The sequence below is a fragment of the Hemicordylus capensis genome, chromosome 9, assembly GCF_027244095.1.
Source record: "Hemicordylus capensis ecotype Gifberg chromosome 9, rHemCap1.1.pri, whole genome shotgun sequence".
NCBI lineage: Eukaryota > Metazoa > Chordata > Lepidosauria > Squamata > Cordylidae > Hemicordylus > Hemicordylus capensis.
The window spans coordinates 23985880-24002548 of record NC_069665.1 but is presented as its reverse complement, the minus strand read 5'-3'; the positions used below and the strand labels follow the sequence as shown (position 1 = coordinate 24002548).

The window sequence follows — 16669 nt, the reverse complement described above, 5'->3', positions numbered from 1 at the left end:
CACACTCCTTCCTCACTTATTCATCCAGCCACACAGAAGCGATTTCCCATTCTCACCATACCAACCCGCCCCAAAATCTGATTCTGAGTAGACAGGGATCCAAAGGAAGTGTTAGGAGGTTGCGCCTCTCAGTAAATTCTGCACATCTGGAGATCAGACTGGGTTTTGGTGAGGTCCAATCATTGCAAATGAAGGCAGCATCCCAGCACTGCATAAGCCAATGACTAGCTCAGTGTCCCCCTACCAAACTTCTGCACAAACTATTTGTGCTGTTTTGGATGCACTCGCACCTTGAGATTCAAAACACAGGTTAAAAAAAACTTACCAGAATAAAGTGGAGTCCAAGTAGCAGGAGTTGTAATGACCCTGGATTCCTTTCTTCTTTCCAATCATAGTCTCTAAACCTTCTTTTTCCATTTTCGGAGGAGTGTTTTCTTCCACCACTTCACTCAGGTAACCACCAAAGGCTAAGAGTCCATGAGAGAATTATTATTTGTTTGCTTGATTTATATCCTGCTGCATCCCCATAGGCTCAAAGCAGCCTACAGTATTATTATTTTTTAATAGCCCTATCCCCAAAGGGCTCATAATCACGGTTCCCTGTAAAAACAATTCTCAGATGTTGTTACCTACAACTCCCATAATCCCTGGGAGACCTGAATTCAAATCCCCATTCAGCCATGACACTCACTGGGTGATTCTGGGCCAGTCACTTCTCTCTCAGCCTAACCTACCTCAAAGGGTTGTTGTGAGGAGAAACACAACCATGCACACCGCTCTGGGCTCCTTGGAGGAAGAGCGGAATATAAATGTACAAAACGAACAAACATCTGGCAATCCCTGTCACAAGGAACACTGCGCACAACCTTCAGAAGAGAGGGGTCTTGTCAGAGGTCCAGGTGGTGGTTGGTCTTTCCCAAACCTATGGCAAGGCCTCACAGCTTTGCTTCATCCACCAGTGCTGCAGCTTGGTGGAAATGGCTACAGGAAGACAGTTCCTTTCAGAGGGGAAGGACCAGGTGCTGGTTGGTCCTTCACAACCAATCAAAGGACCTCCATCATCGTCTTATTCTGAGAACATCTGAGCAGTGTGTACAGGAGCTTCTAATCTATTAACCATTCCAACTAGGTTTTGGTTTTGACAGATGTAAGTTATTATTTGAAGCACAAACTATATCCATTTGAGATAAGTAGCTGAGAAGGAAATTTATTCCTTAAAAAAAAACAATACACAACCGGAAAAACTTATTGCAATACTGCATAATGCCTTCCTAGAAGAACTTGAATGTGGTAAAATACATTCCGGGATGGGTGGGGGGGTTAAAGGAAGAGAAAGATGAGAGCAGTACCTAAAGAGTTACAGCGTTCAATCTGGTTGGGAACAGGCTGGAGTGAAGCAAATCTGGAGTCGGGCCTACAGCTCTTCAGCTTCACAAAAAGTGCCTTCTTGGGTGCACAAGTAAAATACCGAGTCCCTTTGAATGTTCCATCCGTACAGCCTGCACATTCCTCTTCCTGGAAAAGGCAAGCAGGAGAACTTACCTATCTGAATAAAGAGCTAAAGAATACAGGATTATTATTTATTTATTATCATCATTTATTCAGTTTCTATACTGCCCTTCCGAAAATGGCTCAGGGCAGTTTACTCAGAGAAATAATAAATAAATAAGATGGATCCCTGTCCTCGAAGGGCTCACAATCTAGATTAGCACCTTTAGCACAATTAGCACCTTGGAAGATATTTCCTAATATACTGCTTGGCGCACCCAACAGATTTTCTGCCAGAAAGCCAGGGACCAGGTGGAAACCTGTGAGCAACCTCTAGCCCTTCCACATAAAGTTTCTTTCTCCAAGGACTTCTGATCAAGCCGGACCAAAAAGAATAAAGGCCAAGCAATAGCAATGTTAGATGGAGTTGCATTCAGCACATATCCATGTCTGCTACAGAAGGTAAATCTAGAGAGGAGCAGAGCTGGGCTTTGGGTAACAAGCCCCCTTTGCTAAACAGATTCTGCCTTGGTTTGCATTTGGATGGGGGACTACATGTGAGTGCTGTAAGATATTCCCCTTAGTTAATGGGGGTCATAGCTCAGTGGAGGAGCATCTGCCTGCTTGCATGCAGGAAACCCCAGGTTCACTCCCTGGCGTTTCCAGATAAGGCTGGGAGAAACTCTTGCCTGAAACCTTGGAGAGCCATGAACCGCTGCCAGTGGGTGTAGGCAATACTGAGTTAAATGGACCAATGGTCTGGATCAGTATATTTCTGTATTGCGAGCGAGTTTCAGCCATCACTGAAACTTTTCACAGTGCCCAGTATCCATCAGTACCATAATTGTGAAATGCAGCAGTGTGGGTTTTTTTTTCCCCATCCTTTTTTTTTTTTTTTTTTTAAGGGAAAGAAATAGAGATGCAATATTGTCATCCCTTGCCAACCGCGAGGGTTCCGTTCTGGAAGAACCTCGCCATTGGCAAGTTCGAGGGTGGCAAGGAATTAAAGTCTATGGGAAACAGCGGGTTAGGGGAACCACAAAAAGACCTAAAATAGAAGACAGACAATACAAAAAAATTGCTTAAAAAAAAATCACAAAAAGTCACCAAAAAATCCTGTAGTATCACCAAGAGGCATGAACAGATCAAACCTCTGAGAATGTTTTGAACCCTCCCAAATCACTCAAAGGCATTTTAAATGGGCAAGTGACAACATGTTCAGCGAGGTTCAGGGAGGGTCACCAAGAGGTATGAGCAGATCGAACCTCTGAACACCCCCAAAATCACTGAAACTCTTCCAAAATCATGACAAAACACACCTCGCCAAATGAAGATACCCGAGTCGCAGTTGGCAAGACCTGTCAATTTGCCATTCACACATACTAAAACCGTGGTTGGCAAAACCGTGGTTGGCAAGGGATGACTGTATAGCAGATATAACCAGATCGGACAACAACTTCCCCCTCACCCAACCCATACATATGAAGGGGGAGCAAGAGCTAGCCTGCCTCTGCCTGCCTCCCCTCAGAGGGCCACACAGGGCTGCAATGACTACAACCCCCGTGCTGATCCCACGACATGCAAGCCCAGATCATGCTGTTAATTATATCCAGGAAATCAACGGGCCATCTGGGCCTCCCAACATTCAGCTTTTTTAATGTGTAGGTCATATTGGAACATCTTGTTGTCACATCACATGACTCATGGGGACATCAGAAGCTGGGAGGGCAGGCACGTTCTCACTCCCCACCACACACACACACGGCTGGATCAGGGAGTGTCCATTCCTGCCCCCAGTCACTGAGGGCCAGGCTTAAAAAAAGGGTGTGTGTGTGTCTTAAAGGCTGCTAATGATTGTAAGCCTTGGATATCTATAGGGAGAGCATTCCACAGCCCAGGAGTGACTGCAGAGAAGGTCCAACCCTCAGTTGCTAGGGAAGCCAGCGGCAGCCAGAGATGGCTCTCTCTCAATAACCTCAATGCGAGGTGGGGGTAATGCTGAAGAAGCTACACTCCCAGGTAAGCCAGTCCCAAGCCACTTAGGACTTTAAAAGGTACTGGCCAATACTTTGTATCTGGAGACCAACTCCAGCCTCAGAGGCAAGATGCCTCTAATAACACCAGTTGCAGGGGAGTAACAGCAGGAGAGGGGGCATGCCCTCACCTCTCGCCTGTGGGCTTCCCAGAGGCATCTGGTGGGCCACTGTGGTGTGAAACAGGACGCTGGACGAGATGGGCTTCCTTGGGCCTGATCCAGCAGGGCTGTTCTTATGACAAGGATAATAAGCATTAATTACCAGTTCCAGCCCAGCTAACACTTCGCTGACCCCCAGGGGTTGCCCAATCCAACGGATTACTCCATAGAAAGGGGGGTTCTCCTTCACTTCGGCCAAGGAACCTGCTTCAAGCCCATGCATGTTGATGGGCCCTACTGTCGACGGGGGGCTGTCCTGGGGGGTCCCGGCATTCCCTTCTCCAATGACTGACTGAACGGATAAAGAGAGCGGGCTGTGCCCAATTGCATTGTTACTGCTGGACATCTTGGTCAGGCTGAAAGGCAGGGAATGATATCTGTTTTCGGCAGACAGACTGTTCGTCGGGGGAGGCTGTAGCGGCGGCGAAGAGTGGCCAAACCCAGGCGAGGCGTCGTTAAGTGACTTGGCAGAGTCTTCAGCAACTGTGAGGATTCAAGAAAACAGGAATAAGGAAGCATAGTGAGAAGGAATCGTCCTCTTTGTAAGGGGCCTGAACTAATGGCATGCATTTTCCAGGCAAAAGGGAGTACAATGTGCAAGTAATCTCTCTCGCAGGCCATTTTGCAGGAGATAATCTGGTCCACTGATTTTATGCATGCAGGTATGCATTTGTTTTAAATGCAACATACTGGCTCACAAGCGAACAAGACCCAGAGGTTTTTCTAATACCCAGACACTGAAGGGAGGAGAGCTGGTCTTGTGGTAGCAAGCATGAAACACCCCCTCTGCTAAGCAGGGTCCATCCTGCTTTGCTTCTGAATGGGAGACTAGAATACATGTGTGAGCACTGCAAGCTATTTCCCTTAGGGGGAGGGGTCACTCTGGGAAGAGCACCTGCATGCCTGCACACAGAAGGTTCCACGTTCCCTCCCCGGCATCTCCAGATAGATAGGGCTTGGAGAGACTCCTGCCTGCAATCTTGGAGAAGCCGCTGCCGGTCCGTGTAGACAATACTGAGCAAGATGGACCAATGGAATAAAGCCAGCTTCCTATTTAATATAATAGACACTGGCAGTGTAAGAGCAGAAGCACCAGGCCCAGAATGGCATCACCACACAGCCTTGGCAGCGAACTAGCCTGAGGAAGTTTTAGCAGCAGTGCACATATGCTCTCATTCCCTCTCGAATGTGGGTTTTCAAGCTGAATTCCTTCCATAAAACTGTCGGGGGTCCACCGCCCCCAACGCGGGCGAGGATGAGGACGCCGACGGGCTCACCCTATCTGATTGGGCGGCGCCGTCTCTCCAAAGCCAAACGTGACTTCCCCGCCTGCAACTGCAGGCAAATGTTACAGGAGATGGAGTCGTCTCGCGAGGACAGGGCCAGCTCTCGTGAGATCTCGGCCCAGAGATCTCGCAAGAGCTGCCCCACCTGTCAGGGGCTATATAAAGCTGGCCGATGATGAGGGGCCAGACAAGGATGAGGGCTGCAAGGAGAGGGAGCCCAGTGACTCCTAAGGCAGCACGCAAGGAGGGAAGCCCAAGGAGCTGATTGTGGAGCAGGCTCCTAGGAAGCTGCCAATTGCAGCTTGCCACGGCCAAGAACTCCGAGGCCTTTAGTCACAGGTCCAGCCGCCCCTGAGCCCAAACGGAGTGTGATGACAGAGGTCTAGCTGCCCACAGCCTGCAAAGAACCTGACAGACACCTTGGGGCACCTCAAAGAAAAGCTCAGCAATGACAGACAAGCTTCCCAGTCTAGGCAGAACTCTCCACTTTTGCAGGGTAACCACTGAGGCGTAGTGGCTAGAGTGCTGGACTAGGACTGGGGAGACCAGAGTTAAAATCCCTGTTCAGCCATGAAACTCACAGGGTGACTCTGGGCTAATCACTTCTCTCTCAGCCTAACCTACCTCACAGGGTTGTTGTGAGGACAGACGGAACCACACACACCACTCTGGGCTCCTTGGAGGAAGACCAGGGTATAAATGTAAAAAATATAAACTGTGTGGTCAGAGAGCTTGGCCAGGGCTATGCATGAACTGCTTGTGTGCCCGAGAATCACCCACCAGAATCCTCGGCAGCATCCATGGGTTCCTCAGCAGACAGGCTGCTGTGGTAATGGTTCCCTAAAAACGTAAGGAGCTTGGAAGCCAGTTTTCTCTCTCGTTCAGAACTTAAACTGCTCTTTGACATCTAGAACATATTGAGGTAATTCACACAAGCAAAAACTGTGTTCTACCCAGGTTTGAGAAAGCCAGCTTTTCCTCCTATCTTGCTTCCGCACAATCACTTCTCCCTCCTCCTACCTAGTTGTTTGCACCCACACAACCAAAAACTGGGAGTACACACAGCTCCCATACCTGGGTAGGATGCAGTTTTCACTTGTGTTAATGACGTCATTTATCATTTGGGCCTGCTATTAAAAAAGGGATACTATCAGGCAACCCCTTGGCTACAATCCAAGATAGGGAGAGAAGTGGGGGAAAGACTATGTTGGCAATACAAATTTATACCAGTTCTATACTAATTCAATTGTCATGGCCAGGGCTGCAGAAATCCACTAGTCTACTAGTCTGCAGTGAGTGAAAAATGATGTCCGGCAAGTGAAAAAAGTCCTGATGAGCAATGTACCAACATAGCTTGATGAGTAAAATGTTTTGTCTGGCTGATAAACTGAGCCAACATTTCTTCACCCAGCGTCATGGCTCTCCCTCAAATATCCTGAGGACTGTGGTTTGGTATGGGTGATAAGAATTCTCTGTAAGAAATCTTTAATGGGGAGTTTTAATTCCCACCATCCCGCTCCAATTCCCAGAACTCCCTAAGGAGAGGGAATGATTGTTTAAGTCAGCATGTCTGCAGGATAAATATACCCAGAAGAGAGAGGGTGGGGAAGAAAAACAGACAGGGGCAAAGAGAACATATTCATGAAAAATAAAAGTAAAATAAAACCGGATCTCCTGTTGAAGTTGTGGTCCAAATCCCAGGTCTGCAAAGGTTGAAAGCTACTGCTCCAGAAGTTTGTGATTCAAAGTATTACTTTCGAGAAGCAAGTTTGTACCACAGTCTAGTTCTAACAAAAGCCGCCCCTGAGAATTCCCAAAGGATAAAGTAACCAGCTTGTTACCTGAAGATATGTAAATAAATCATGAGTCAGTGCTCAGTGCATGAGATCATAAGCCGCTGTACTGGTAAGTTACTATTTATAAGCACCTAGATCCTGTGCCTGCAATCTAGCTCGTCTAATAGGGAGGGTGGGCTCAGACTGGTGAAGAATGGGCGATTATGACGGAAAAGCTGAAGTTTCCATGAAGTAAAATTCCCCAAGTGATCTGACACACACTAGTCAGAACCAAAAAACTAGGAACCCCAAAAAACAGCTCTGGAGGCTCAAAGGGGGCTGTTGGCTCCTTTAGAGCCCCGCCCACATCCCACACCACGTAACAGAGTGTGATTGAAATTGAGGGGGTCTCGAAAGGAGTTTGCAGAGTGGCTGGGAGCTGGCGGTTAACTCTTTAAAGCAGCCCATAAATATATATCCTCCTGGCTTAGCACTCAAGCATTGTGTGTGAGTTTAAGCAGCTCTTTGGCTTCTGGCCATTAAGCAGGATAATACACATCTTAGCTGAAGCAGTGCCTTAAATTAATCAGATCAGATCAAGACACACAACCCCCGCCCAAAAATACAACCCAGAAAAGCTACAGTTTGTGTGAGTACGTGTCAAAGAACCACTGAAATGAAACTTCCTTGAGTACTTAAAAGAACAGAGGATGCTGCCTTAAACCGAGTCAGACCCTTGGTTCATCCCATTCAGTACAGTCTACGCTGACTGGCCGTGGCTCTCCAAGGTTTCAGGCAAGCGTCTTTCCCTACCCAACCTGGAGACGGAGCCTGGGACCAGCATAGCATAGTGGTTAGAGTGTTGGACTAGGACCGAGAAGACCAGAGTTTGAATCCCTATTCAACCATGTAACTCACTGGGTGACTCTGGGCCAGTCATGGATCTCTCAGCCTAACCTACCTCTCAGGGTTGTTGTGAGGATAAAAATAAGCATGTCTCTGAGCTCCTTGGAGGAAGATTATTAATTAAACAATAAAAGCAGCTGCTCTGCCCTGAGCTACGGCACCATCCCCTCTATAAAGCAGAGCCATCTATTCATTCCCACAATCAGAGATTACACCCCTGGTCAATGCAGCAAGTCTTGTCTCTCATTACCTTCGTCTATATACCACGTGTTCTTTGATTTCATTTGCGGCTGGGAATCTGCTGAAGAGCCATTTAAGGTGTAGAAAAATTCTGATCGGTTTCTGCTTCCAGAGTCGGAGAGTGCACCTAAGACACAAGCCATGATACAAAAGAGGGGAAGAACAACAAAAGAGGCGCTGTTACATTAATGCAAATCCAGCCCCAAGGACCTTTTAAACAAGCCTTGCTGCGAAGCTTATTAAGCAACAGCAACAATCTATGCAAAAGCCCCAGAAACATACACCTTTTTTTTTGGGGGGGGGAGAAATCGGAATGTCTCTTGGACCAATCTCTGCAGCATGGCATGATCCCCCCTACCCAAACAGTTTAGTCATATGATCAGCTTGCATTTTCAACCTACACAAGGAGTACTAAACTGGCATCAATTAAGTATACTCATTACAGCTTCCTCTTTCATCCTCTGTATTATGTAAAAGTAAAGTGTGCCGTCGAGTCACTGTTGACTCCTGGCGCCCACAGAGCCCTGCGGTTGTTTTTGGTAGAATACAGGAGGGGTTTACCATTACTTCCTCTCGCACAGTATGAGATGAAGCCTTTCAGCATCTTCCTATATCGCTGCTGCCTGTTATAGGTGTTGGGAAAACATACCAGCGGGGATCTGAGCCAGCAACCTCTGGTTTGCTAATCAAGTCATTTCCCCACTACGCCATTAGGTGGCTTATTATAGAAGAGTAAACCTAACCAAATTCAATGGTTCTGTTACATAAGAACAGCCCTGCTGGATCAGGCCCAAGGAAGCCCATCTAGTCCAGCATCCTGCTTCACACAGTGTGGCCCAGCAGATGCCTCTGGAAAGCCCACAGGCAAGAGGTGAGGGCATGCCCTCTCTCCTACTGCTACTCCCCTGCAGCTGGTATTTAGAGGCAACTTGCCTCTAAGGCTGGAGATGGCCTATAGCCCTCAGAATAGTAGCCATTTATCCGTGATCTGTAATGCACTCTCTGAGAATGTTTTGTTTAGAAGAATTGACTTGGAAGAAATACCTAGCTGGCCATGGATAACTGCTCTAAGTTACATCCGCTGCTAACCTGCTGTACGAAATACCCCTGTTAATGTCTGGAGCATCTCATCCACATGCTTTGCAATTCTTTAGCCCTCACAGAGTTTACCCTTTGAGGCAGGTCACTATTATTCCCACTCTGGAGATGGGCAACTGAGGGTGTGAACTTAACACAAGGCCACCCTATGGTTTCACAGGGCTGAGTGGGGATTTGAACTACCTCCTGGAGGCCTTACATTTGACCAACAAGGCACGCATGGGGCACTCAAGCATTCAGCCTGGGAAGTGAGAGGGGAGAATCTGGATGTGAACCACCCCATTGCCCCCGCAACACACACACACACGCACACAATTTCATCAACCATAAACGAAACAAGGAAATCTTTACACCTCTAAGAAGTTACACAAAATGCACAAAAATTGAGAGCCTTGCTGGATCAGGCCCAAGGCCTCTCTAGCCCAGCACCCCATTTCCCACAGTGGCCCACCAGGTGTCTCTGGGAAGCCCACAAGCAGAAAATGAAGGCATGCCTCCTCTGCTGCTGCTATTCCCATGCATGTATTTGGAGGCCTCCTGCCTCTGGACCTGGAGGTAGCCTAAAGCCATTGAGACAAGCAGGCATTGACAGACTTGCCCTCCAAGAATTTATCTATAAATTGTCTATTTCCTTATTTATCTTGTAATCATTTGAGGTCTAGCATCTTGCTACACTTTCAAAGAGCCAATTCGCTGGTATGATGATCATGATGATGATGATGATCATCATCATCAATATCCTGCCTGTTTGCTTTAAAAATACACCCGACAGCTTACAACACTTTGCAAACATCAAACACAACAACCTAACAGGAGTCAGCAAATGATCTGTCACTAAAACAGAGAAACTCAGCCAGAAGCAACAATAAGATGTTAAACACCCACAAGTGACATGCCTCCTGGAGCAAAAAGGCCAGCCGAACGCCATTATACCCGCCACACAGCCGCAGGACACACAGAGCCTCCTGAGGTGCTCTTCATATCCGAGCAGGCTCACAGGGGAGGACACAGAACTTTAGGTCGCCTAGTTATGGCCACCTTCCCCGCCACATCCACTCAAGGAAACTGTGAGCAGGTTCACACAAGATCACTAGGAAAGTGGTTCCCGGGGAGTCCACACTGCCAGCAGGCGTATTGTCCGAACTCGCCAAAGTCCAATTCCCAAGCCTTCCGCCCAACAATCTCCACGCAGCCTCAAATATTGGTGACAAATGGGCAAAGAACGTTGGGTGAATGTCAATCAAGGCTTGAGGACAGGACTTTAGCAGGTTCAGACAACATGCCCACTGGGAGCACTCACTCTGTGGGAGGGTTCCCTGTAACAGGGAGCCCCAGATGTTGCTGACCACAATGCCCATCATCCCCAGCTACAATGCCCGTTGACTGGGGATTATGGGAGTTTTAGTCAGCAATATCCGGGAATCCCAGTTATGGAAGACACTGCTCCCCGGAAACTGGACTTCCTGGCAGTCGTGTGAGCTCTCTGACTATGTAGCGATTCTCACTTATAAGGAAAGGAGGAACACCCAATGTTTCACGAAGAGGGTAAGCAGTTGAGTAAAAGGTACCTGTAGACTTCGGCTTACTGTGATTGATCCCTTTATCACAGCCACCTCTAGAGGTAAAGGCAAGTTTGGGAGGCCTCCGGTCCTGAGAAACAGCCTCTAAAAACAGAACACCATGTTAGTAACTTTACAGTAACACACCACACCTTATCAAGGTATGAATAATCCTTTGGGGTTTTTGTTTCAACTCATTGTTTCAGTACAAATACAGTGGTGCTTCTAAGATATTACACACACCACAGTATTTTGTACCAGGGCTATACGCATTAGCTTACAAAAACAATGCACGTGAGGCCAAGCATCTTTCCCAAGTAGTTTATTTTGAACTGTATATGCCCCGCGCAGTGAACAAAAGCTGTAAGATTTAATTAAGTAGCAGTGCTAAAAATTAGAATCAGATATAAGAGTTATATATATATATATATATATATATATATATATATATATATATATATATATATTTAATTTTAAATTTCTTAAAGAAACAAAACAGGGACAATTCAAGTTACTAGATTAAAGCCAGTTAGCTAATATGCTGAAAAGCCAAAGCAAATAAATAGGTGTTAGGATAGAATCAGAAATACATCAGATCTGGCCCCAGGCAGTCCCTGGGAAAGGTGTTCTAAATGCAGGGCACCATAGCTGGAGGCGGCCCCGTCTCTGGTCCCCTCCTGCCTAACCTCAGAGGACAGGAAGGACACTGAAAACGGCTTCTGATGAGGTGGTGTTTAGACAGGCTCATGGAGGAGAAGTGATCCTTCAGGTTCAGAGGTAGCTGCTTTAGACTAAGTCAGGCCATTGGGCTATCTAGCCCAATATAGTACACACTGACTGGCAGCAGCCTTCCAAGGCTTCAGGAAGGAGTCCTCAGCCCACCCTACCTGCAGACGTCAAGGACTGAACCTGGGACCTTCTGCATGTAGAACATAGGTTCTGCTACTGAACTACAGCCCCATCTCCAGCTCCCAAATCGTTCACAACTTTTAAAAAGTACATACCAGCAGTGAAATTGTCTAAGGCCTGGCAAGATATGAACAGTATCACACAGTCCCAGTAGCAGTTCAACTGCTGTGTTCTGAACTCAAGTTTCCGAACATCCCTGTGCACAATGCATTGCAGTAGTCCAATCTGGAGGTGAGCAGAGCACAGAGCACTGCAACTAGACCCTCCCTATCCATGAGAGCTTGCAGCTAGCACACAGACACGGTACAAAACCTGCCTCAACTGCAGGAACACTCTTACTAATACAGGAAGCAACTGCTTTTAGGATACAAAAGAAGTGGTCAAAGATAGCTGGTCTTGTGGCAGCGAGAGTAAATTGGCCACTTGGCCTAGCAGGGTCCTCCTTGATTTGCATTTGGATGGGAAATGACCCGTGAGCACTGTAAGGTATTCCCTTAGGGGATGGGGCCATAGCTCAGCGGAAGAGCATCTGCATGCTTGCATGCAAAGGGTCCTAGGTTCACTCCCTGGCATCTCCAGGTAGGTCTGGGAGAGACTCCTGCCTGAAACCTTGGAGAGACGCTGCCAGTCAGTGTAGACAATACTGAGCTTGATGGACTAATGGTCTAGCTCAGTATAAGGCAACTTCCTATGTTCCTTTTAATAGATTTTTTCATCTTTAAACACACAAGTCAATAGACCATACTGCTGGTCCATTCCCTGCACCCTTCCCAGATTTCACGGTACACCATCATTTTGCTTGTAGTGGGGCAAACAGCTTTTTAGTTGGTTTTGTTCTCAAAGAGAAGTTACACAGAACATAAGTCTTAGAATATATTTCTTTTTTGACCCTCTGGAATCTATGATATGTATTGCCAAATGGAGTCTTGAAAGAGAATACAGATGATGCACAACTCCAAAGCATGCATTGACTTCAGGATTTCTTTTATTTGCTTCCTGCTTCGTTAGGGAGCCGCAAATCCTTATCAAACTGTTCCACTTCAGCCTTTTGTTTTGTTTCACATCTCATAATTTGCCTCAAACAAGAACAACTCTTGCAAAAAAGAGAGAGAGAGAGAGAGAGAGATGAAAAAGCCTCTTTTTAATCCCAAACATAAAGTGAATTTTCTCAGCTTTTTGCTAGAGATCTGAGTAACAAAAAATGGGGAAAAAATTAGAGAGATTGCAGGGGGAAATTAGGCTTGCACAATAAGCAGTGACTTCAGTTTTTTAAAGTGTGCTTTCTTCTGTTTGCTAACTAAGTGGGACTTTCCACCAAAACAGCCCATTATCAAATACACAGAAAACGGTGATTTCCACTACAGAACATCGAAGAAGTTCCAACCATGTCAGATATCTGTTAAAGAGTTCAAAACGAAAATGTATCTTCATGTTCCATAATCAGAATGTAGCTGCTCAATTACATTTTAACCAAGTTGCCACTTGGGAATAACACTATTAACACACTTCAGGTACTTTTGCTGGAGCACATTAGCTTATCTCTAGTCAGCCAGCCAAGACGACATCCCTTCGAAAGACTGATCTTTCCAGGAAAATGTACTGGTGGGGTTTATAAAAAGAGAGAGACGTCAATGCAGCTGCAGAGCACTATTTCAAGTTCCTAAAAGCTGACAACCGGGGGCGAGCAAGGATAATAAAACTGGTGCTGCTGGTACAAATTCTTTAAAAAGGGGGGGGGGAATAAAGCAGCAATTGGCACTGCAAATTGAAAGGATTGATAAAAGAGAGAGAGCCAGAGAAGCCTTTTACTCTCTCCACTCACAGTGTGAGGATCAGGCAAGAAGACCCAGACCATCACCACCACCACCTGCACTCAGTGCCTCTGTAGTCTCTCTCCAATGGTCTTCTCCAAGGCACAAAAAGCAATGGCTCTCTCTGCCTCCAAGCAGCCCCTTATATACATTTTGAAACTCCCTCCTCTGGCCTCCCTGCTCCCTCCCACCAGCCAATGGGGGCACAGTTGCCCATGCCAACACTTATTTGAATGACAACAAGCCAATCAAGAAGCAAGGCAATTTCAAGCCAGTCGGCAGCAGTCTGTGCCAGAGAACCAATCAGCAAATGAAGAACGCGGAGACAAAATGGCAACTGCGACACGAATCCAATCGTGGTGAATCGAGGGTGATTCGAACTTGAATCAGCCCATTTCGCTTAAGGTGCGATTTGATTCACAGGTGAATCCACAAGTCACCGCAGATTTGTCGTGAATCAATTCATGGGCAAAATCAATTTGCACATCCCTACATTCTAGTAAAGACAAAAGAGAAGCCTTAAGTCGGCTCATGCCCACCTTGCCTATCAGTTTCCCTTCAACCCTTGACTCACCTGATGAGTTCTCAGCTCAGAAGGAAAGGTGTTCGTTGTGCCCACAACCCTTCTCTGGCTTGTTCTCTTGGGAGCTTTGAAGGAAATCCTCCTCACCCAGCCAGCCACCATTTTTTATTCCCACTCCCCATCCCCTTGGCTTCTTGCGACAATTGTCCCAACTCGCAAGACTACAGCCATACAGCCCAATCACCCTGGCAGTCCAGCCATGGCCCTCTCTGTTCACAGGAACACAAGTAAGCCTTATACTGAGTCAGACCATTGGTTCATCTAGCTCAGTATTGCCGACACCGATTGGCAGCAGCTCTCCAAGATTTCAGGAAGGAGTCTCAACCAGCCCTACCTGGAGATGTTGCCAGGGATTGAACCTGAGACCTCCTGCATGCAAAGCAGATGCTCTAGCACTGAGCTACAACCCAGTCCCCTAAAGGGAATATCTTACAGCCAGAAGTGCTTCGTGTAGTCACTCATCTAAATGCAAACCAAGATGAACCCTGCTTAACAGAGGGGACAATTCATGCTCGCTACTGCAAGACCAGGTCTCCTGCCCTGTTTGGGGCCAGCAGCTGTAACAGTGCACATCTCACAGAGACCTAGGGTTTCAACCCCGTCTCCCCGGTCCAGTGTGGCTCCTCCCGGCTGGGCAAGTCACCAACATTGCCGCCCTGCTCCGGTGGGACACCTGTCAACTGTGCAATTGTGCAAAAGGTCTCAACACAGAGAGCGCCCAGGTTCTCCCAAGCATGCTGCATGGCGAACTGGCCATGCTTATTCCAGCTCCTGAATTACAAATGCGGCACTCTCGAAGCAGGGAGGAAAGAACAGATTGCCTGTGGTTTTCAGTGCTGCTCACAAGCGCCAACTCTTTTGTCATGGCATATGTGGGCACCGCTAGAACATATTCCTTGGAAGAAAGTGCAAGAAAACAATCCAACGCACCATGCCCTCCTCATTAAATAAATAATACTGTATGAAAATGTAGGGGGTGGGGGCAGAGAGGCATTATGCTGGCTTTGAAGTGCTCTCAGCTAGCCTTGCAATTAAGCAGCCACTGGAGGCAAATAAAAATATGTCTGCAAGCAATCAGCCCTTTCCCTTCCACCCCACACATCCCTCCTCAGGGGTGGGGAAGCCAGGGAGTCACCCCGGGCACCTAGGGGGTGCTGAGCTGAGCTTCCACAAACTACACAGTCTGGCAAGGCTGATAAATCAGCCCAGGGGAGGCACTGTAACCACCCCCCAGTCAGGGCACTGTTTATCCTAGGGCCAGCCCTGCCCATTCCCCGCACTGCCAGGGGAGAGCAGTAAGAATCCTCAACCAAAACACACACAGTGCCATTTGCTAGTGGCTGCAAGCCCTTGACCCCCCAAATCCTAGCACCTGGAAAGAGCGGAGGAGAGCAGCAGTTCCATAAGCACTAGAATAGTTCACACAATCAGAAATAGGGTCAGAGAAGCATACTACCCTAGTTTGAGAGCTGAGCAGGTCTGAGTAAATAACAAGGTCAGTGGATCAGGCAGTGATTGTCTGTTCGGTGGCAACTGGGTAGGCAGGCTCCCTCTACTAAACAACTGTACCGAACTGGTGAACAAAAGACAATCACCAGTTTGCCTTAAGAAGTTGTTCTTAAATGGTTTTTTTAACTGGTTTTAAACTGTTTTTAAATTTGTTTTTATATTGTTTTAGGCTGATAGTTTTAAATGGTTGATTTTCATTTTTGATTGTTGTACACCGCCCAGAGCCTTTGGATGGATGGGGCGGTATAGAAATGTAATAAATAAATCGCTGCCCAAGCTTGTTTTGAAAAAGGAATCTGGGAGGCCTGACAAATAGGGAGTAGGAGCGCCAGTTACTATGCCTAGTCGGGAGAAAGACATGAAAGGAACTGGAGATCCTGCTCCCACTGCCTGCTGGGATGTCTTATGCCATTTATTTTTCTATGTGAAGTGCCTTGAGAACTTTGGTTGAAGAGCAGTATATAAATATTCAGGAGAAGGGAGGCTGGATTTCCTGTTACCTGATCCTTCTACCTGAATCTAACTTGTCTAGCGGAGAAAGTAGAGGACATTCTTGTTACTGATGACCTCCTACACTGTGTGAGAAAATGAGAGCTTGTACATTTCAGGAAATATTTATTTATTTTATTTATTTATTATTAAAACTTTTATACCACCCTTCCAAAAGTCTCAGGGCGGTTTACATTAAAATAGGGTAGGATGCTTCTCTTACCCAATTTATAATCATGTGAACTGCCTTACTGCGTTAACACATGGCAGGGTAGGGGGAAAACAGTGCACAGAAAGGGGCCTGAAGAGTTTGACCAGCAGCTCCAGAACTCAGAGGAGACATCATCTAACAAGAGAGCAAGGCAATGCCACACAACAGTCTAGACAGCTAATGGATCAGAGGAGCTTTCTTCCCAGATTGCAACCATGAGGAAAGGATCCAGTCCAAAGCAACACTCAAGCTGCAATTAAATGCAAGTGAACACACTTAGAATGGAGGCAGGTTTTTAAAAACGTAAGAGACACAAAGCATACCTGGGATAACATCATTGATATGCAAGAGGAGAGTGCTTTCCACACTTGCAAAACTGCAGAGCTGTTGCCCGTTGTATCTTCCATCCCAATTTCCAATGGGATTGTCCTAAAAATGGTTTTAGAAGACGGTTATGCGTTGCCCCAGAAGCATCGCCTGAAGACATTCAAGCAGCATCTACAACACTTAATTTAAAGAGTCTTGACCACACACAGCCTGGACAAAAAGCACAAGCTTCCACAAGGAACAAACTCACACGGCAAGAGCATTCCAAGGGCTGCGCTTGGAGT

At 46.8% G+C, this 16669-nt stretch overlaps 1 protein-coding gene across 2 annotated transcripts in view; it reads right to left on the bottom strand.

The window, feature by feature from the left end:
* CYLD (CYLD lysine 63 deubiquitinase) overlaps positions 1-16669 on the bottom strand; it is a 43608-nt gene that overhangs the window by 17832 nt on the left and 9107 nt on the right. For both annotated transcript variants that reach the window (XM_053271233.1, XM_053271234.1), the window contains exons 4-9: positions 16382-16487; positions 10556-10651; positions 7900-8016; positions 3786-4165; positions 1350-1515; positions 326-467 (exon numbers count right to left, since the gene is read on the bottom strand). In XM_053271233.1, coding sequence (XP_053127208.1) covers positions 326-467; positions 1350-1515; positions 3786-4165; positions 7900-8016; positions 10556-10651; positions 16382-16487 — 1007 coding nt within the window. The remainder of the gene's footprint in view (positions 1-325; positions 468-1349; positions 1516-3785; positions 4166-7899; positions 8017-10555; positions 10652-16381; positions 16488-16669) is intronic.